This window comes from Charadrius vociferus, unplaced genomic scaffold (assembly GCF_000708025.1).
Source record: "Charadrius vociferus isolate BGI_N301 unplaced genomic scaffold, ASM70802v2 scaffold134, whole genome shotgun sequence".
In the NCBI taxonomy this organism is placed as follows: domain Eukaryota; kingdom Metazoa; phylum Chordata; class Aves; order Charadriiformes; family Charadriidae; genus Charadrius; species Charadrius vociferus.
Window position 1 is genome coordinate 254,893 of NW_009648333.1, and position 21,981 is coordinate 276,873.

Here is a 21,981-nt window from a genome sequence, read left to right on the forward strand (position 1 = left end):
GTCCCAGTGCTTGTTACTTGGGAGAAGAGACTGACCCCCACCTCGTTACAACCTCCTTTCAGGTAGTTGTAGGGAGTGATAAGGTCTCCCCTCAGCCTCCTCTTCTCCAGGCTGAACAACCCCAGTTCCCTCAGACACTCCTCACCAGACTTGTGCTCCAGACCCCTCACCAGCTTTGCTGCCCTCCTCTGGACATGCTCCAGGACCTCAATGTCCTTCTTGTAGTGAGAGGCCCAAAACTGAACACAGTATTCAAGGTGGGGTGTCACCAGTGCTGAGTACAGAGGGACGATCGCTTCCCTAGTCCTGCTCACCACACTATTCCTGATACAGGCCAGGATGCTGTTGGCCGCCTTGACCACCTGGGCACACTGCTGGCTCATGTTGAGCCGGCTGTCCACCAACGCTCCCAAGTCCTTTTCTGGTGGGCAGCTTTCCAGCCACTCTTCCCCAAGCCTGAAGCACTGCATGGGGTTGTTGTGACCCAAATGCAGGACCCACCAGTTGGCCTTGGATTTGTGCTAATTATGTACACAGGAAGTGTAAAGGCTCAAGGATTTAATTATTTACTAGCTTCTCTGAATCTGAAAACTTGTATCTAAAATGCAGTAGCCCATACTGTATTTCATATTCCCGAATAGTGCAGATGTGTTCTGCACAATATTTTTCTCATTAAAATCACCCATCTTGCAGTAACGGTTTCCTCCGCAGAGGTACGGTTTTAGATTGTCCCCCTCTTCCTTCAGGAGAGTTCAGTGAGTTTGATTCTGAAGTTTACACCAATATAGTTTATTCTTTCCTTAAAGGTCAAAGTGTGTGATGTTTTCCTTTAGGTATGCCATTTTATGTGCAGTTTTTCTTTAGGTTGTTTTTATGTGATAACATGATTTAGGACTGATCCTATTGTACTGAAAGTTAGTAACAAGCATGAAAAATTAATGTTGTTTTGCAGCAACTAATTCTGGAGTGATATTTACCTGCCTCGCACAAATTCCACTGGTTGATTCAATTGTAGTGTGTAACAACACATAACAAATTGTTCTATAGAGTAAAAGAGTTTGCTGATAGAGAAATACAGTGAAATAGAGGAAAAAAGTTTGCTGCAATAACTGAATCCGAATTTTCCTTTAAATGCCTCCAACTGCAAAACGTATTACTTCCTTATACTCAAAGCAAGAACGAATAACTAGCTAAGAGCAGATTAACCATACTAAGCACTGGTGGTTTTCAGCTATGTTGATAATTTAATGAAATTCTGTGGCTTCTGGACAATCCTTAAGAGTAACCTTGAAGCAATATAATCTAGTGAACATTCAAATTTTAATTATCTCTGTGAAAGGTTTTGGGTTGGTTTGGTTGCAGAGGCAAGGAGTTGCCAAAGCAAAATGATAATGTAAAAATATGTTAAATTAACATTTAAACAATTTCTGAATATCTGAAGAACAAAAAGAGGTAACATCTGTAAATGCTCTAAAAATACCTTTTCTCCTCTCAGCAATGTACTGGCTACAGCATCTTCCATTTCTGAAGTTTCATTATATGAAATTGTCATCCACATATATATTTAGCTACTGTTTAGATGACTTGTCCAAGTGTATTTTTTTTTTTCTTATTTAAGTCCCTGGCTGATATTGTTGAGGATACTGTGACAAGCAACTGCTTGTGACTTTCCAAAGAAATTGTCATGCAAATGTCTTGTTCTAAGAATCAACATAACTTCCCGCTCCACTTCTGTATGTCATTCGTAAAGAAATTGTTATGAAAAATCCAATTCATTATTCAGTGTTGTTTGTTTTTAAGGAAACTACCGAAATGCACACGATGTTCTTTTCAGTATGTATTCAGAGTTAAAAACCCAGAAGATTAAAATTCCTTCTGAGATGGCTACAAACCTTATGATTCTACACAGCTATATTTTAGTGAAGGTAATGAATTGAGAAACTGAATTTATGCCTAAATTGCACAGTCTGTGATTTATTGAGCTGTAACATGGATGCTCTGTATACATGAATTACTTTGTTATATAAGTTGTATCAGCAAATCCAAGCGCATGCTAACAAGGACAACCTATATCTTTTAGTTGTTTCTGCCACTTTGATAAGCATATTCTTTTGTAAGTAGCAAATAGTTAAAACCCCACATCTGGCTTCCTGTATTTCTTTTGCATTCATACTTAAAAATATGTCGTGGTCCTAGCACTATTATGAATTGTTATTCATAAGCAGATCACTGCTTTTCTGTAAATGAAATAAAGCAAGGGGCTCAAATGATTTCTAGTAGTTAACCTGTGCCCCATGAGGATATCCCTTCAGCCTACAGCCAGCTCCTGGCCTCCCGCTCTACCCGCAGGGAGGCAAGAGCAGGCAGATGGCAGGCTGGAGGCCAGGAAGACCGTTCTGGGAAAGAGCCACTGTCACCTCTGGTCCTTTCTCTTATGAATGACACACCCCTGCTCAGTTTTGTGAAAGAGCAGTGGGTGTGCAGCTCCCAGAAGGGTGAACGCCAAGAGCAGGCTGCAGGATTTACTCTCTAAAGGCTCCAGTTAATTCAATGTGTTTTTTGTTTTCCAGACTCACGTGAAACGTGGCGATCACATGAAGGGAGCGCGTATGCTTATACGTGTAGCCAACAACATCAGCAAGTTCCCATCACGTAAGTGCTGACAGCGTAGAAGAGCATCCCGTGCTCTATAGGACAATTCATTAATCATTGCATTAGAAGGTACATTCTCCTCCTATGACCTTATAAGACACACGACAAAGTGCAAACACAGTGTGCTCTGCCGTCCTCCACAGGAGAGCTCTTTGGTAGACAGCCTCCAGGACAGGTTCCCCACCAGCAGTTTCATCTGTCCTCACCCACCATAACTGCAGTACTGACCTGCCTGAACCACACACAGTCTCGGGATCGTATGTAATGAACTGAGGGGTTCTGCAACTTTATCACAAAATTTTAATCCATCTTCTTTTGCAAATACTTTTTGAGTACATGGAAAATGTAGATTTAAAAGTGCAGGCCAGATTTGGGAGAAATGGATATAATCAAAACATTCCTCTGCCATGCTGAGCTTCAGAAATGCAAGGCAGCAAGAGGTGAAACCATGATTTTTCTTGTATATGGTTACAGGAATTGCACAAATAATGTGACTGTGTACCATCAGAAGGAAGAAGAATACTGTCATTTTTCATCAGTACCTTTTGAGCTGTGTTAGCTTAAAGGCTTTCAACATTAATATTGGTAAATAAATATTTGACATCATTTTTTCATTCTCTTACAGACATTGTGCCAATTTTGACTTCAACTGTAATCGAGTGTCATAGAGCAGGACTGAAGAACTCGGCCTTCAATTTTGCTGCTATGTTGATGAGACCCGAGTATCGTAATAAAATAGATCTTAAATACAAGAAGAAAATTGAAGCAATGGTCAGGTGAGCAGTGTTAATCTGTACTTTCAAATGTATACAATATCAAGGCTTTATTTGTAATGTTATTTTTGCTCGTAAAGCCTATGGGCTTCATCCTGTTTTCATATTATTTCACCGTATCAAATTCGGCAGGCTAAGAACCATTCCCTACTTCTCTCAAAATTAAAGGCTCTTCTGTTCCCTTGGATGTGATAAACCTTGAATGCAACGTGTGTGTAAAATGTTTCCTAAACAGCAGTAACGTTGTCCATCTGCACGCAGCCTTCTAGTACCTAAAGGGGGCCTGCAGGAAAGCGGGAGAGAGACTTTTTACAAGGGCAGGTAGTGATAGAACAAGGGGGAATGGCTTCAAACTGGAAGAAGGTAGATTTAGATTAGCTATGAGGAAGAAATTCTTCACTGTGAGGGGGGTGAGGCACTGACTGGCACAGGTTGTCCAGGGAAGTTCTGGAGGCCCCATCCCTGGAGGTGTTCAAGGCCAGGCTGGATGGGGCTTTGAGCAACCTGGTCTGGTGGGAGGTGTCCCTGCCCGTGGCAGAGGGGTTGGAACTAGATGATCTTCAAGGTTCCTTCCAACCTAAACCATTCTATTTGTTTTGACTGTTTTTAAAAAGTGAGCTGATGTTTTCATAGTTTATAATTGCGAGATCCTAAGCAACAGGAGTTTAGAGTCTCTTGTCTTGTATGTGGAAACTTTTTTTCTCAATAGGCCTTGCTTTGCCTCCCCCCACCCCCCTCGTATTTTCTTGTCACTTTGTCACAAAGTTCATCTGGAATGGAATTCTTTGCAGCTGGCTCTGGCCTGTATCAACCTGAATATGATACACAAGCTGTGTCATCACATTGTTTTCCCTTATATTTTATGAGCATGCAGAACAGCAGTAGGTTACCACAGATGCATACTGTGAGAACTGTTTATCCTAGTCTGTTTGGTATCTTTTAACCATTTTTTGAAGTCATACAAAATTCTTCCCTATTGCCTGCTTGTTAGTATATCTAGACCATTCCAGAAGCTTCTAAAATAAGACATCAGTGTTAAAAGCCACGATGATGCATTCCTAATCTAGCATGTTTATCCATACCTCAGATTTTTTCACAGAACCAACAGAACAGGCCATTGCCAAATAGATGTGCCCAGGCTAATAAACTGAAAAATTAACTTAATCAGGCTAAGTACCAAGATAACTAGGGAAACCATCTTAATTGTCTCCACGGTTACTAGGTTAAACACTAGAAAAGATGTATCCTCTTCATTTGAAAATAGGCTAAAAGTGAATCAAAGCTCTTCATCTATAAACGTTCCATAGAAGATTAAACGTTAAGGTCACACAAGAGATCTGAAAAAAGGCCTCCCCTGCCCCAGGGGCTGTGATGGGCTGATGCCATCAGGACATCTGGCTGAAAGCAAGCCTGCAAAAGGCAGTTACAAGCTGTACAGTCCCACCAGGATGCCCATGTTATGTTTTGTTAATTCAGTTCTTGTGGACACTCCTTGAAAAAGGTTGTATTGTTTCAAATCGGATGGAAAAATAACCTATTTCTGAGTTTATGTAATTGTGATTGGTTGATAATTAAAAGGAATTATCTGGTAGAATATAAAATAGCAACTGGAAGCTGTGCAAGTAACTCAAAGAACAAACACTTGCTAAGTATCAAAGGCATTGTAAAACATCTTTGTTCAAGTTCAAAGCGCTCAAGGTTCTTAATCACATTTGTATGTTACTTCTAGACGTCCTGACACAACAGAGGCAGAGGAGCCAACAACAGCCTGTCCCCACTGTGCGTTCCAGCTCCCAGAGTGCGAGCTTTTGTGTCCCGGCTGTAAAAACAATCTCCCGTACTGTATTGCGACTGTGAGTAGCTGCCTTGTTTTCTGCAGTGTGAGAATGAACACAAAGCTTTTCCTTCCCTCTGAACGTCTTTGGTTTGCTAGTAGATACAACCTAGATGGTTTCTGTGGGTTGGTTTGTTGGTTGTTTTTTCCAGGCTGTTACCAAATCGGTAAAAACTATTCTTGTTGTCTTTAACAATCACAGAATGGCCTTAGTTGCCCCCTACAAGAGTGTTCAGTGCAGCGCTTGGGAGAAGGCACAGACAGGACTGTGCTGCTGGTGCCTTCCCAGCCCAGCCCCTCGCCCAGGAGCTCCAGGGCTCAGAGCAATAAAGGCAGAGAAGAGTCCCTCTCTCTTCTTCCACAAACAGGAGCTTGTGGAGGGCACAGCTTTCCTCCTCCCATTAACTCCAGGCTGCCAAGACTTCAAATAAAATAAAACCTGCACCCCTTCAAAAATCTGTTTGCGGGAATGCCCAGAATTTAACAAAATTTTTAAGCACTTCAGCGTTAAGTAATGGTTCAGCCCATGATCTCAGCATTTTATCTTACTGAGCCTTACAGAAATGAGAAGTTCTAATGTTTTTGTCTCAGGATCCTTTAGAGTGTCCTGAAAAGCTATGGATGGGGTACATTCCCAGGAGAAGAGCCATGCATCCCACTGTTAACCAGCATCAGTACAAAGTCCTTATACTGGCATTAGCTATTCTATAACTAACACTTTGTTTTTACTAGGTTCAAGTGATTTATCACACTACAGAAAAAAAATCAACATTTACTTAAGCAGAAACCAAATGTTAGAGTTAGCATTCTTTATTAAAACTAAAGAATTATGTCTTACAGAAAAATATTAATAGCAATTATTAGTCTTATACTCTATTGGTTTAGCAGAATAAGATGACCAGTATACTTTAGAAGTATTATCTCAACAAAAAACCTCAAGGCTTTTAACTAGAGCTTTATGGGCCAAACGTAATGTACAGATTCATGTATATTTCAGATTATTTATTTAAGCTCTGTCTTGGTTATAGTTTATTTACAGCACAGCTACTTGCAGCACCATTAGGAATGCAGCATTTTCAAACATCTTGTGAGTCAGTGTCGAAACAGTCTACTGTTGCACATCATATTATTACATAAATCTCCCAATGTAGTTCAAGGTGCTGTTGTATTTTATAGTAGTGAAAAGGTACATATGAATTTTTTGTATCAAAAGCAAATTAGTAAACCATACCAAAACAGAGGAAATAAATAATTTCTGTTCAAAGAGGCAAGTGCCAGGCAGTCACTATGCTCACAAACTTGACAGCATTGAATGTGACCTCCTGGGCTTTGGGCACATTTTTTGAATCACCAAAAATCCCAGTAGATGTACATACATCTCCAAGACATAGATCTACAGATGACATTCTAGAATTGCCAAGCTAAAAGAATTTTAAAAGTTGTAATTCAATACATTCTTAGATTTCTTTTTTTTTTTAAAAGAGGAATGAGAATTAGAATGAAAACAGCGCATCTCACTGAGAGCTTCTTTTGTATAGTTACAGAATTTACACAGTAATCAAACTACAGTAACACTATTACGGTTTTCATTTTTTAATTCCTCAAGATCTTTAGAACTCAGTTGCTGAGACTTTCCACAATAACAGGTAAAAAATTCAATGCGCGGTGTACCAGGACTGCACGTGCCATTTAATTACTTGTGGCTTTTGCACGCAGGGTCGGCATATGCTGCGAGATGACTGGACAGTCTGCCCACACTGTGACTTTCCTGCCCTCTATTCAGAATTCAAGAAGTAAGTTGGGATTTGTTTTCTGTTGCAGGATTCCAATGTTGTTTGTTCATATTTTAGCAGCGAACTGTTTCATTTGGTACTAAAAACATGTAACAGCCGGGGAGGGGAGCGGGGGAAAGAAGGTTGTGGAAGAGGAATCCGCCTTACTTGGGTAGTCTCACCTAACATACTCACAGAACATCACTTCAAAGTGGACCAAAAACTACGATAAAGAACAAACTCAGCCGGAGGCACAGGGCTCCAACACCAGGAGCAGTAATGAAGATGTATGAGAGGGGGCTTGTGTAAGTTCTCAGCTCCTTCCCAGAAGGTGGCCTGATACAAGGGCAGGAGGAACATAGGCACAGCAGCAAACAAAAACAAAACACCCACAGTATTGGGAGTTATTGATTATTGTCTCCAGTAATCATCTGTGTGAGAATGGGACTGGATAGTTCTGTTCAGATGTCAGGAACCGTGAAGCTGCAAAAGTTCATGGTCTAGCCCAAGCTCCTTTGTATATGTTTTACTTGCCCAATTTTCCTCATGCCCATGCAAACATCAGCAGCATTCCTGTTGCAATATTGGTTCTCAAATGTTAAAAACAAACAAACCAAACTTTGCTCTGCCTAGACACAAGCAGCCCTTGCTCTGCCCTGTATTTGTTACATAGGTCGGAACGGAACACACGCTATGCTTTCTGCCTCAGGCCCAGCTGTTCCTCTGAAAACATTACCACTATCATTTGACCGGTCACCCTTCTTTTAAAACAGCATGTTACAGACCGAAAACATATGTCCAATGTGTTCTGAAAGGATTAACATTGCTCATCTTAAGAAAATAAGCGATTGCACACAGTACCTCAAAGCAGAAGATGGGGACCAATAAATTCAGGTATGTGCTATTTTTTTAACTGAACAGGGCTTATTCTAGAGGACACTATGAGTTTTTCCCAGCAAGGCAAATGCAGTGTTCAAGAATGTAACTTACAGCCTGAGTCTGTGCCTCAGGTATTGAGTGTGCCTCAGACAGGCAAACACCAGTAGGTTTTGCTACTGCAGCTAACCTGGTTGTTAAATCATTCCAGTTGTGAGGCTTTAAACCAGCTTACCTGTATGATCACATTATCATCCGCAACATGTTCTGGTTTAGAATGTGTTCCTGAACACCAGTTGTGCTTCAGTAGCACAGAGAACAGTCTGAAGATCTCAGCATCATCAAATCCTTCTACAGATCTACCAACAAGGAGTTTAAGTGTAGAAAGAGACATACACTAACGGCAAGGAGCAGATCTAAAATGCAGGTTACATGATCTTAGCTTCTATGTTTAACAGAATACAAGAGTATCACACAGTGTAACAGCAACATAGTATTGGCTTGAAATATTCGTATTTTAAAGAATGAGATGACTGCTCACACACTTACATCCAAGAATTCAGTTTTGTTAAAGGAATGGTAACTGAAAAGGAGTTAAAGTTCCTCATTAATTTTGACATTTGAAGGCAGGTTTACTAGTGCAAACACCTTATGTGAAAACTTAGCTATAGGTCAAAGTAACACACAAGTGATATTATAAGTTATATATACCACAGTAACATTTTTGTTAATTTAGTTTTTTTTCCAGTCTGAGAAAACCTTGTAGTTTCCTACCGCAGTCTTTGTATCTTGGCATACGACTAACTGCCTCTGTTTATTTTCAGAACTGCATGTGTTGTCTGGCAAGCAGCAAGGAAAGCTCCATCACTACATTGCACATCTTTTCCCTGCTAGGATTTCATAACAACCACCAAGTCACTTCTATTTTGTGAGAGCCTGTACATATTTAGCTTTTGATAAATTTTGTACTTTGATTTATTATAGTAATAAAACTGATTGATAATTCTTCTTACCAAGCAAAATTTGTGTTTTATCTGCAAAGACAAACCAAGGGGCATTCTGTGTTATGCGAGTGGCAAACCAAACCCTAGCGTTCTCTTTTTCAACATCAGCTCTGAAATTTTATGACTATTTTCTCTTAACGAATGAGAAATGTTTAAGTATTCCTTTCTGATTAAAGATACAACTCATACAACCACAGGCTCCTCCAGTTTTGGAACCAAATCCCTCACTGCTTTTCTCCATCTTTAACTGAACAAAAGGGAAGTTGTAGGAAAAGAGTAACATCACATCCTATACACGAAGGAAAGGCAAAACCTTGGAAGAAAAGAGAGGGAGAGAGACAGAACACTCCATGAACTTAACCAAAACTTTAAAAGACCCCTGCGAAACGTTTTATTGTAAATTTATACACTGCTTAATTTCTGTAATGTACAAATACACAATTTAGGTTGGGGTGGGGGGGTTGCACCATGTACTATTTACAAGCATTCACCACATAATGTCAGGGCATTTATAAAAAAAAAAAAAAAATAAGAAATAAAAAAAAAAGAGAAGTGAAGTCCTAGGAAGACTTAGCATAAATGCCAGGTAACTAAGCATCGCATTTTGATCGTGTTCATGCAGCTGGGTGTTTGTTGCAAAAGGATATTTATAGCTTGTAACGTGGTAGCACGTTAAGAGTAAGTCCAGCACTGCATAGTGAGAGAGTACAGTGGCTACATCACCTCTATAAGAGGAGCAGTTTCAACGCACCGGTTCTACTTTCCCAGCTCCATCACTGGATCAGTTTCACGTTCCCAACAGAAGTTAGATAAGCAAAGCTGCATCCAGAGTAAGATTTTATTCGGCTTAATGTCTTGTTTTCTCTTTTCTCTTCCCTTCTTTTTTTGTTTCTTCATTTTTCTCTCTTTTTGGCAGTTTGGAAGACTTGGCTTTTTTTTGCTACAAATAGAATATACAGACAGTTTAAAATCCAACTGCAGCCTGACAGAAGCATAAGTCAAAATGCTTTAAGTGTTAAAAGAAGGAGCCATCTCTTCTCTTCCCCTCCCCTTTTTGGTACCAAGTTTTTAAGTGCCACAGAGAGTACAGACTCTACAACATTCAGTCTTAAGGGCTGACCACAGTTTTGGCGATACATACAAAGGGTATTACCAGAATCGCCATCTGTGATAACCACAGGCAAAGGCCTCTGGCTGCTCCTTACCAATGGAGCCCTCACCACCAACACCTAAAATATTACTAAGTTTTGGAATTAGATGCAGTATTCATGAGTTCACAGTGATGTCTCACTTTGGTCCAACATTCAAGCAGAAGGCAATGAATGGAAATAACTTAAGACTTTCTCACGTTACTACTAGTTAAGAATTTAAAAGCTGAGAGATGATGTATTCAATATCTACTGTGATTTTTTTATTAATGCAGATGATGTTACAGGTCCCAGAAAGGTAACTAAAAACAAGAGAACAGTTTAGTGTAGTAGTTTAACACTGAGAAAACAAAGTCACCTTAATCATTGCATCACTTTCAACAGTATCTTGCTCATCCTCGTCAGATTGGATCTCTTCCACATTCAAGTCTTCATTCAGTTCTAAGGTCACTGCAGATCCCGACTGCCTTTTAGATGTCTTGACAGAATTAAGTGAATATGGAGTCAGATGTGCCTCTTTGTTGTAGGCACGTGTAAAAGCTGCTTTCACCTGTTAGGTTGGAAGAAAACATGAGCATCAGCTTAGGAACTGTAGGTTGTTAGCTAACCAACTCTTGACTAGAGATTCCACATAGTCTTTCCTTTGGGAAGACGGGACCAAAGATTTCTAGAAGGACACAGAAAGCATCTAAGAGCTGTATGGTGAAGGCTCATTTTAAACAAGTCCCATGTAATCCTCAGATGGACTTGTGCATCTTCAGATGCTTCTTGCTTAGGCCTCCAATAATTTCAGCACTGTTCTGCTGCCACCTAATCCAAGTCCACCCTCAGTAGCGCTGAACACCTGCCACGCTGGAGCAGCCCATTCAGACTAGGTGTGAGCACACAACAGTAGTGTGCAGACAGCAGAGAAGATTCTTCTCTTTCCCTGAGCACCCAACCTGACATGGGGGAGATGATGGTTCAGATCTCACACCTGCCTAGTTTGTAGTAGGGACTTGAGCTGAAGCTCACCTGATACCAGGTGAGGGCCCTGACCACCGAAGTGGACTAGCTGGATACCAGAGAAGCACCACACAAAGTCCCCCCGGGTCTGGCAGTTCAGTCAAACTGGACTGTGGCAGATGCAAGCTGCAAGCCAGCCTCTGAATTCAGTGCCTGCACCGTAACAAATACCCTTGTGTCCCTCCTCCTTTGCAGGGTGGTAAGAAAGGCAGTGCTCAGCATGAAGGTGATGGAGCTTATAGCCAGGAGCTTGCCTCTAGAAAGGTACCGGCTTTGCTTGTCCCTTCTGTGTTCCACTTCTATGCCCCAGACACAGCCGACTCCCAGTGATCCTTTACACCAGAACAACAGGTATAAGACTCCTGAATGAAGCACAGCCTGACTATCATTTAGGACACAACCCCGAACCTTTACAAGTATGTTTGACAGCTGATTTTACAAAGACTACCCTTAATTAAACTACAGTTAATAAGCAGCTGCACCAACTTTAGCTTTTCAGCAGCATATGCATACCACACCTATTATTCTGGGAATTCATTTTAAAGATGTGAAAGAAAAGCTAAAAATTCACTATTGAATTTCACCTTGGGATCCAGCTTTGAAAAAGGACTGGGTTTGCCTCCCCACGTGCTTATTTCCATGATATTTTCAACATCTTCTTTCATCAAACAGTAAGAGTCCATGAACGTTATAGCTTCTTGTACACCATCTGCTCCAAAGTCTTTCAAGGGCTGGACAAGCGCATCCCGCAAATACGGCAAATACTCCATATTTACTGTCCTCTTGCACGTCTGGGTTCTTTGTCAAATTGAAAGTAGTGAGTAAATCTGTACAACCACCCCACTCCCTTGTAAACACAAGCAACCTGTAGGTAAGGCCCTCAACAAATGGAAAACCAGCTGCCTTAAGAGTTAACTGCAAGTTGTACTGTGCTGTTCCTTTTGCCATACCTGCATTAGGGATAACCGATGCAAGGTATTCAAACACCAAACAGTCTGGGGAAACACATCCCTGACTGAGAAACAACTTTGGGGGGTGGGGGAAGTCACAGTACTGCTGACTATACTAAAAGTGTTTGCAGTCTGACTGTTGTCCAGATTAAGTGCTAAGAAAGTATCGCCAACAACATACGAACATACTGACAGAATGTACACTTAAGTTTGTACCAATCACAGCAAGGAATTAATGGTAGGTAATGAGCTACATGAGAACTAAGTATATCCGTGTCGATATAGACCAGAAGAGGAATATCAGTACTACCTGAGGCTCATGTGCATTGCCAGTTCTTGAATGATACGATCATGTTTGCCTGTGGATGAAAATTTCCCCAGCCAGCTGGGAAAGACAGGAAACTGGGACATGTAACCTCTCATCAGCTCCCCGGGGAGAACACTTGCATAAATAGCCTGAAAAAGTAACACACATGCCAAATTCAAATCACAACGGATTAGTGTCAGTGACACCCTGACATACTGCCCTACTTGTCTGCGTGAGAGGGGGCAGTGAATACAGTTCCACAGTGGAAGCAGTTCATTTTAAGAGAGTTCTTTCTTGGTTTTGCTTGTTTCTGTTCAACCCCTCTTAGGTTACAGCTTCATCTCTTGTACCACCCTATTTTATTTTTTTTTTATCATGTTCTAAGATATCTGTGATATTATCTGGGTTTTAAAAACCATTAAAAAAAAAGGAAAAAAGCCTGTTTCATTTCTCATTTTAGAGTGCAGTCAGACAGACAGCTGACTTCACACAAATCCTTGCTCTAGTCTCCAGCAGATGGATATGGTGAAGGAGACACTTCTGAAGAACACCACGGATCTACATAAACTCAGCTAGGTAAGTTCCTAAGCAACTCATCTTTTTGGACCTGCACAAAGCAGGGGGGTGGACTAGGTGACCTCCAGAGGTCCCTTGCAACTTCATCTATGACACATTCTCTGATGCCAGTCATAATACTTTAAGGACAAGTCTTGCCAATGTTTCAGTGATCATTAAAAGTACAGTGATGAAGCTTCAGTCCTCTGCTTTGGAAGAAATACTGGCCTGGCGAGAGGAAACACATAAAACTGAGTAGGCTTGTAAATGCGCGTCAGAAGTGGTATGTGCCACATGCTACTATGCTTCATGAAGAAGGTTCAAGCTTTTCCAAGTTTCAGAAGACTTCATTTCATAATAGAGTGTGGGTTCAGCAATATGAATACGGGAACCTGCTCTACTCACCAGCAGAACAGAGACTACTGTATGAAGTATATACAGCTCAAAATTATACCGAGATCAATTTCAATGGATCAGTCTTTTACACTGGACACCCACAAAGCACATAAAATGTGCGTTAAGTGCCCACCTGTGTTGGAAGAAGATTCCAGTTTTGCTTGCTACGAATCTGTTTGTCCACTATATCACCATCACATATACTATCAGCTGCTCTACTCAAGAGCACCAAGTGCTTTTTCAGATTTCCTCTGGAAAAAAACAAAGTTGACTATATTACAAAGCAGAAATGTCCAGATAGGTTTTAGTCTAGTTTTACTCCCCGACACAAAAGCCTACATCAATTTATGGTATGGAATAACTCACCCAGCAGCGGCTGGTTTCACGTGTACATAGTTCTCTTGGACAAAGAGAGGTGCTAGGGAATAATCATGGAAGAAGAGATCCGATTTGTCTATAAGAGACATACGAGAAGCCTCCTCTCCAGTAGCAAAAACCTTCCGGACAACATCAAAAGGGCCCTAAGTAAATGATATTTCAAGAAGTCAGTGGGTTGCAGGTCCACACAAACAATAAGACACAGCACAGTATCAACAAAATTAACTTTAGTGATTGTACCCAACAATATCTGGACTCATCAGTACAAGTTCAGTGTTCAGTATTTCCTTGAATGCACTTCACCGGTTTTTGAGAATTGCGTTCTACTCCTGGTATTAGGAGAATTTTCTCCTAAATAAAGGACTCGGTATGAAAAGTATGAGTTTCATAATTGCATCTTACATAAGAGACCAGTACATCAAAATATATACCCAGTCCTGAATTTACTGCTCTGCGACTATTTGTAGCAAGTTTGACAGCTCCCCCTGTCTAGGCTATTAGTGCTTTAGTTCAGAAGATGCTTATAAAACCTAGTGATTATATCATGCTGTGACAGTAAAAGCCAATCCAGTATTTCACACTTACCAGTTTGATATCCTTTTTGGCTCTGCTGGCATCCGTTTTAGCCTCATCATAGGTCAATGATTTCTCTTTTGCACACCACATATTAAGATTATGTAAAACCTAAAGAATAAAATTGGCAATTTGGTAGCATAAGAGCATTTAAATGAAAGACTCGAGCAAAAAACCAACCTGATCTCTCTCTATAAAAATAATAAAACTATTCAAATTCTACATTGACGTCAAGGACTTCTAAATGACATGCTCTCTGAATTGGTACTGACCTGTCTGATGTCCTGATTTGCTGCCAGAATTATCTCTTGCATAGCAGGTGGTGGAATTTTTAAACCTTCTTTAAATGCAATAGACATCATGGCACCCTGTAAGGCATACAATTGAGAAATGGTCACTAGAGAATTCCTACAAATTTTCCCCTACAGAACACATTGACACATTTATGAAAGCACACTACTGTATTTTAATTTTTCTAAAGGACGTGTAATTTAAATTTTCTCCCATAAACATAAGTCATCCTTTGTCATTGATATAAAAAAAAAGTGCATGAACATTTAAAAATAAAAGTATTTGGATATATTTAAGATAGACTTTTAAATCTGAAAGGCTTTGGGATACTTCATTCTTCAGCAAGAAAAACTCCGACAACCCATTTTGAAAAGCAGAGTTACTCACTGAGGTGATCCATTACGTTTTAAATGGCGTTTCCCATTCTGTATCACTTCTGCCACATGCAGGCAAAATTTACGGATGGTAATTCAGTGCAGCCCATATAGCCACAGCCTTCTTACCTTAATCTGTTCTAGACGAGGTCTCTGAAAACGAAGATCGAAACAGTAGTGGACCAAGGAACGAATTTTAGGATGGTTGCGATCATTACACATACAGATGATGGGAATCTTTGTGTGTCTAATCAAACCAATCAACTCCTGTGATTTAAACACATTACAATAATTACATCAGATTAATCATTCTTATTCTCAGAGTTAAGTGTCATACCAAGCAGCATGAATCCTTGCCTTAAATCACATCCTTGACAGATGCAAGTCTATAAAACTCTTCCTGCTGTAATCATGTTTCCACACAGTGAAAAAAATGTAGCCCATCTTCTACTTTTTCCACTTGCTATTCTATTCAGCTGCAATAAAACTGCCGTCTACCCACTTCCAGCAATCTTGTTTAGACCTTTCTTCAATCAACAATTAAGATCAATAGCCCAGAGCAGAGCTGTCCACTTGCAGAACTAGATTCATTTGTCCAAAGGGCACCTGGCCTATGCCCAGAGGGAGCACACATCTTTCTGACTGCACCCTGCTGCCAACAACGAAGAAGCCAGAAGTAAAAAAGATCAGCTCTTCCCTACCCAAAGAGCTCAACCCTGAGGCTTCAGCATTAGTAGGCGTACCAGAACAGACTTTGCCTTCTCTAATGAAGGTGAAATTCAGTTCAATTTCATATTCCTGCAATATAAATGTCTGCATCTGAGCTGAAAATCTGTATGCCCTTTATTGTCCAAGTATTGTATGTGACCATAGGAAATCTTCAGAAGCTAGAACTGTTGCTATTAAGGAGAACCAAGGATAATACTGCCTATGCCCATTAGTTATTCAGCGTTACTGCCAACTGAAGAGAGCAACTGTCCCAGCCAGATTACAAACCTCCCACTGCAGATAGATGTCAGATGCAGAGACCTGAGGATAAATTCACCTTGTCCAGGAACAAATGTTTAAAGTGCACACACCCAGGTTCGTCACTCCAGGTTTCTTTTACAGAAGTATCTTTCCCCCGCCCCGCTCTACCAATGCATAATACTTCTTACACAAAGACAGACTTCTAAAATAGGTCAGATAAACTGTACACTACAGAAACTTTCTATGGACCATGGGTTGAGGACAGTAGAATGGCTTGAAATATTTTGTGCTGTATATGGTATGCACTCTTAGCAATGGCATTAGCTAGTAACTATAGCGGTTTCACCTGAATCCCTCCTCTGTCTTCATTGCCTGCCATACCATCCACTTCATCCATGATCAATACATGTTTCCCGCTAACTGATGAGGATGTGCCTGAAAATGAATATGGACAAGAAAATGAGATGGGAATAAAATAGGGTCTTGCTCAGAGTTTTACCCAATGCTTTATAGGTTAGGTAAGCCCATCCTAGACAACTGAGGTGGTGGCGAACCTCTTGTTCCGCCACTTGATCACATGAATCTATGTTCACAGAATAGAACTGACTGTAGCCTCATGTCATCTTCCAAGAAGCAAGTCCCACGCAACAGAAGAGCTACTGCAGAGTTCTTGAATAATTTTTGCAGATTACCTACTGATTCTACTAATAGGAGGATTTAATTCTACAATTGAAGATGAAATAAAACAGCTAACTAAATGAATCCACCCTATTAGAGCCAGATACCTCCACACGATGAGGAAGTTAAATTCCTAATACTGTTGCATAATAAGGAAGCTCTGACCCTCCTGTAACCGGACTCTTAACACAAGAATTCTCCTTCAAACGATACACATACCAGAACAGAAGTCTTTGATGCTGGTGTTGTTAAGCGATTCAGCAACTACTTCCTTTAGACTGTTCTTACTTCGAGTGTCACTGGCATTCAGCTCCACATAGCTATACCCCAGTTCCTAGTGCAAACACACAAACCACACAAAAAAATGAGAACAAAGATCAGTGAAAGAGAATACACATACTCAGAAGCCGTATTTCAAAGTTCCAGAAGAAATCTCTTATAACACTACTGTCACATGAGTTGTGGCTTTGATTCCTTTCTCCCCTTATACTCAATTTCTCTCACACTCCAAAAATATTTATAACCAGACACAGAACAGATACGCCCAAGAGAGAGACGGGGTGAAGGGGGGAGGGTGTGGAACGGAGAAGGAAAAAAGAAAAAAAAAACCCCACCAAACCAAAAAAAACCCCAAACCCCACAGTCAATGGCACAGATCTAGTTCTGAAGGATTAACAAAACTGCCACCAAGGAGAGAAACAGAACTGTAAGCCAAGGCTGGCTAAGCTCCAAGGTATTTCCAGCTGCATATCAAAGTCTTAGAAGAGTCAGGACAAGAAACATGCCACACGCCTCTGACTGGTGAAGGAAAAAGCAGCTTTTAACTATTTAACAGCTAGGGAACACATGGCTCCCCCCGCAGTCCTAACACTTCAGAACAGGGCCAGGCTGCATGTCAGTCCCTGAAAGAATTTAACCCAGCTGCTCCTGTATCAGCAAACTTCCCCACCAGGGGCACGCCATGGCACAGCAGGGAGCTGCACACAGCTTTGTTCTTTGCAGCTTGAACCACCCTGTTTTGTTGGCTGCTGCTGTGGAGCACAGTGAAATGCTCTGCAGACCTGAAGCAGCTGTGAACAAGCTAGATCAGAAACCAGCAGAAAAGACCATGCTAGTGTACAAGTGAGCCCAAGTCAGCACATCCAGCTTTTCTGCGGGTCTAGTTTTTGGGTGCAGCATCAGTTTGCTGGCACAAAGCTCTACAGCAGTAGAGGAAGGTAAGAGGAGGTCGAGTTACTCCATACAACTCAAATATCGAGGTAAGTAATCATTACACCCCAGCACAAAGATCAGATAGCTCACAATAGTTCTTACCCTTCCAGGCTGGTAGTATCAGATTCTAATAAAGTTCTTGCAAGTCAAACAAAAAATGATCTGTAACTTGATACAATACCACTATTAATAAGTTCCCAGCTAATTCTCATGACACAGTGGAACACAGTGTTCCAGCCAAGTTAGGAAAAACTAATTTCTAAATTCAGATTTAGAAATGCACACACAGCCCTGTCAACTTGTCTCATCCTAACGCAGTATTTGAATTTAGAATGAGTCTGGGAAAGTTATCTTTGTTAGATACATAAACATCACAACCAAGTGTCATAGAAGCTTTCAAAAAGCTTACCAGAATTCAATCCCCACTAAATTTAGTGCAAATACTCTCCGACTTGAACTAGTGTTAAACGCTTACGATTTTTGAAAATAATTTCCAATTGTTTGACGTACTGTGATATGCTTCCTCTCAATATAAAAGAAAAAAATGCAGACAACCTTTTCTATATTCTCACCCCAGACCTGATAAAGGTATCTAAACATTCACATATTTCACCGGTAGCCCTGTTCTGAGTAGATGGAACTAAGCTGGGAGCAGACCCAGGTAATTTAGGGGATATCCACCTGCATGCCCTATCTGTATCCAGATACAGCATCAATACATTACAAATGGTGCTGGGAACAACTGTTAATATCAACTCACCTTACAAACCAAAGAAGCTGTAGTAGTTTTACCAACTCCAGGTGGACCAGAAAGTAATGCTGCTTTAAAACCAGTACTATCATCTTTCCCTCCAGTTTTATTGGTCTTTGCTATAAAAGAAGATTCCAGGTTTTACCTACATACGTATTACAAAACAAACTGCATACTTCATGTAAATCTTTAAAGATATCAAGCATCACTGGAGTTTTTCCTCATTTAAGGCTTGATATGAAAAAAACACATACACATCTGCATCCTAACCACTTGGGTAAAATCTGTTTAAACCATCTTTCTTAGTTTAAGACTTGCAGTGATTCTAAACTGAAAAACAGCAAAAGTGCTATTAATACAATACAACCATTTCTGCATTTTTCTCACAACCACATCATAAAAAAACCAACCAAAAAACCAACAAACCAAACCAACACACACACCACACAGAAAAAACCCACTCCAACAGCGGGGAAGCTTAAACACTATTTTAACCACAGGAAAAAAAAAAACCACCTGCCCACAGGATGACATGCTACGCATGACATGGGCTGCTTGTAAGGCAGAACCAGGACCCTAATGATTAATCTCGTCCCCATGCATAATGCTATCCTGTATTTTCACCATGTGTACAGACAGGTTAGCACTGGTCAACATTTCTCTTGGTGAGAAAGAATTCACTAGGCTGCTAGGTTATTTTGGTTTCTTTTGGGAAAAAAAAAAAAAAAAAAAAGATGTTTTAAGAAAATACCACAAGATTTTAAAAAATATCTTCAGACACAGCTGCTCTCTTTTTTTCTTGGGGGGGTTGGGGTATTAGGGGTGGTAAGTGAACAACTGCTTTACAAAATAAAACCCCACAAAACCACCCCCACCACACTCAGGCTCAACTGCTGCTATGAAAAAACACATCCGACTTCAGCCTCTTTTCTGTTCTAGAATTGCTCTGCTATCTCAAAGGCCCTCATCGGTCCAGGGAACCAAGCAGTGCGATTGGCATGGAAGAACACAGAAGTTAACTGTGCTGGTCACCTTGTCCATCTTCCGAGGTATTCTTGTGCCAATTTCGGAGCCATCGGAGCAGTTTGTTGGCACAGCTTTGCTCACCCTGTTGTCCAATTATTGCCTTAAGAGATACAGGCTTGTATTTATCTACCCATAGCAAAATCTCTCTTCCATCTTCATTAATCTCAGAAACCAAGCTCTCCTTAGGTTTTGGGGTTTCTTTCTTCTCTACAGTTTGCCGTTTAAAGTCCATAAGCTTTCGAACAGCAGTGGTTTCTTTCTTAACAGATTTGACAGTATCTCCTTTTTCAGGAGTAGCCTTATTTTTTTTATTCTCAGCTTCCCTTTTAAAGGGGCTAAAATTTCTTTTTCCAGCTTCAGCCTTCTGTGGTGTCTTTTTAGGTCTTGACTCTGCTTTCTTTGCCTTAAGAAAATAAAGGTAAGAAAGTTCAAGGGAAATTTAAAAAAAACATATAGTAAATAAACACACTGTCTTTAAACACATGTACAGGAGTGCTTAAGAAAGTAACAAAGCTATGTATTGACAAAAAAAAAAAATCTTCAAGAGCAGCTAAAGAAATAGTCCTCTCTGAAAAATAAGCTATTGTTAACCTGATGCCACCTGGTTCTGTAGCACAACCCACACAAAACAAGAAATGTTCTAGTCATTGCAAGAGCTGTAAAGCCCCCTTACTTACTGAGACTGAAGCATCATTAAAAAAAATAATGCAAAACTGATGACTGTCAGGTTGGAACAAATGGGCCATAAGAAATCCACGAAGCTGAAGCACAGATCAAAAAAACCCACTTCCATACTCAAAAACTAAAAAAAGAAATTAACACTAGGAACACGTGGATAAAATAAGGAGGAACAGGAAATAACTTTGTTTCCAATAAGTGAATACTGCTCTAAAGCACACACTTTTAAAAAAACTACAATTATTTAACAAAAAAGCAAAGAACAAACAAACAAAAGCTTCACCTAAAAAATCCCCACAATCCCTGAAAGCATTCAACCCAAAACAATTCAAAGAGTGAAATTAGCTAGTAAGCTTATTTTTCCTTAAGACACCAATAGTATCTTTACATGCAACAATTCATGTCCAGCCACATCAGAAATACCAAAACAACAGCTACACTGACTGCACAACATGCCAGAGCTAACCAATGTTTTAATAACATTTCATCAGCCACTACAGACTAAATTTAAATGTGCATAAAAAACTTGCTACTGTTTTTACAGTATTCCCTGAAAAGTTTATCTTTACTATTATTACTTCAAGTACCACATAAAGACAAAATCTGTTACGTATACACATGGTTTATATACAGTTGCCCTATGTTTGCAGTACAATTTTATATTGGGCCTGTCTGGGTACCACACAGTCAGTGACAATTACTTATTTCAAAGACTAAACAAATATTCAGAGTTTAAAACTGAAACCATCTAAGGAGATACCATTACCCCCTCAGTCAGATACCTAAAATTCACTTCTATATTTTGACATTATTGTGTAAGGTGGGAAAAAACACTATAGGTCCCAAGTAAAAGTCTTAAACATAAATATAAAATTTTCACTTTCAGTATTTTCAACCTAGGTCAAACTGACAATCATAGGGTTACTGTTACTGGAACAGGAGACCAAAACTCCTTTCAATTAAGACCAAACAAAAAAAAAACAACCACCCACACACAAAAAAAACCACCTCAGTTCATAATAAACAAACCTCTGTTTCAGCTGCCAGCTCATATTTGGACTTTTTGCCTGGCATAGTTCGAATAAGATCAAACAGGCCATCCTCATCGATAACTTTCGTCCCTAAAGTTGATGCCTGAAGCCGAAGAAAGAATTAAAAGTAAGGTCAATAAGAGTAAGGAGATACATCATTCACTTCAAAGTCCTTTCCAGTAAAGACTATGCTTAGGAACACAACTAGGGTTTTTTTAATATATGTGTGTTTATATAGATATAGAAATAAAAACAAACCAAAGCCCTAAAACATGATGCAACTTTTCATTTTTAACATGCACTTTATTTGTAGTACTGCTTCCTTTTGGCAGAGATACTGCAAATCAATAGAGCTAGATACGAACAGTTTCCAGTTTCACTTCTACTTTGCCCAGGCACAGGAATGCTCACCTTTTCACATTTAGATTGGCCACAGTCTCGCCCCATAACCAGATAGTTTGTCTTCTTGCTGACATTGCCAGTTACTTTTCCTCCGTAACGTTCAATGAGAGACTTGGCCTCATCTCTTTCAATACACTCCAGAACACCTGTAATTACGAATGTCAGGCCTTCCAAGCAGTTTTCAGCTCCCTGAAAAGCAGAGCATTGCAGAAAATGTCATTACCTGATGCTAATACTTCTTCACCATAAGCTTTTTTAATCCCCTACCACGTCAAGTACCCTATGAAACTTTAAAAATAAGCCTATGTTACCTAGCTAGGTAATAGTTCTAAAAGTTCAGAAGCCA

General features: G+C 40.1%; 2 protein-coding genes across 2 annotated transcripts in view; one reads left to right on the forward strand and one right to left on the reverse strand.

Annotated features, from left to right (window-relative positions):
• WDR19 (WD repeat domain 19) overlaps positions 1–7,919 on the forward strand; it is a 44,997-nt gene extending 37,078 nt beyond the window's left edge. The window contains exons 31-36 of the mRNA XM_009884997.1: positions 1,801–1,925; positions 2,571–2,652; positions 3,278–3,428; positions 5,155–5,278; positions 6,976–7,052; positions 7,805–7,919. Coding sequence (XP_009883299.1) covers positions 1,801–1,925; positions 2,571–2,652; positions 3,278–3,428; positions 5,155–5,278; positions 6,976–7,052; positions 7,805–7,919 — 674 coding nt within the window. The remainder of the gene's footprint in view (positions 1–1,800; positions 1,926–2,570; positions 2,653–3,277; positions 3,429–5,154; positions 5,279–6,975; positions 7,053–7,804) is intronic.
• A 1,839-nt stretch (positions 7,920–9,758) lies between these two features.
• RFC1 (replication factor C (activator 1) 1, 145kDa) overlaps positions 9,759–21,981 on the reverse strand; it is a 32,921-nt gene continuing 20,698 nt past the window's right edge. Inside the window, exons 11-25 of the mRNA XM_009884998.1 lie at positions 21,645–21,824; positions 21,232–21,336; positions 19,531–19,927; positions 18,508–18,617; positions 16,755–16,869; positions 16,204–16,292; positions 15,018–15,155; positions 14,496–14,591; positions 14,236–14,334; positions 13,639–13,793; positions 13,406–13,523; positions 12,325–12,470; positions 11,649–11,862; positions 10,418–10,609; positions 9,759–9,851 (exon numbers count right to left, since the gene is read on the reverse strand). Coding sequence (XP_009883300.1) covers positions 9,759–9,851; positions 10,418–10,609; positions 11,649–11,862; positions 12,325–12,470; positions 13,406–13,523; positions 13,639–13,793; positions 14,236–14,334; positions 14,496–14,591; positions 15,018–15,155; positions 16,204–16,292; positions 16,755–16,869; positions 18,508–18,617; positions 19,531–19,927; positions 21,232–21,336; positions 21,645–21,824 — 2,247 coding nt within the window. The remainder of the gene's footprint in view (positions 9,852–10,417; positions 10,610–11,648; positions 11,863–12,324; positions 12,471–13,405; positions 13,524–13,638; positions 13,794–14,235; positions 14,335–14,495; positions 14,592–15,017; positions 15,156–16,203; positions 16,293–16,754; positions 16,870–18,507; positions 18,618–19,530; positions 19,928–21,231; positions 21,337–21,644; positions 21,825–21,981) is intronic.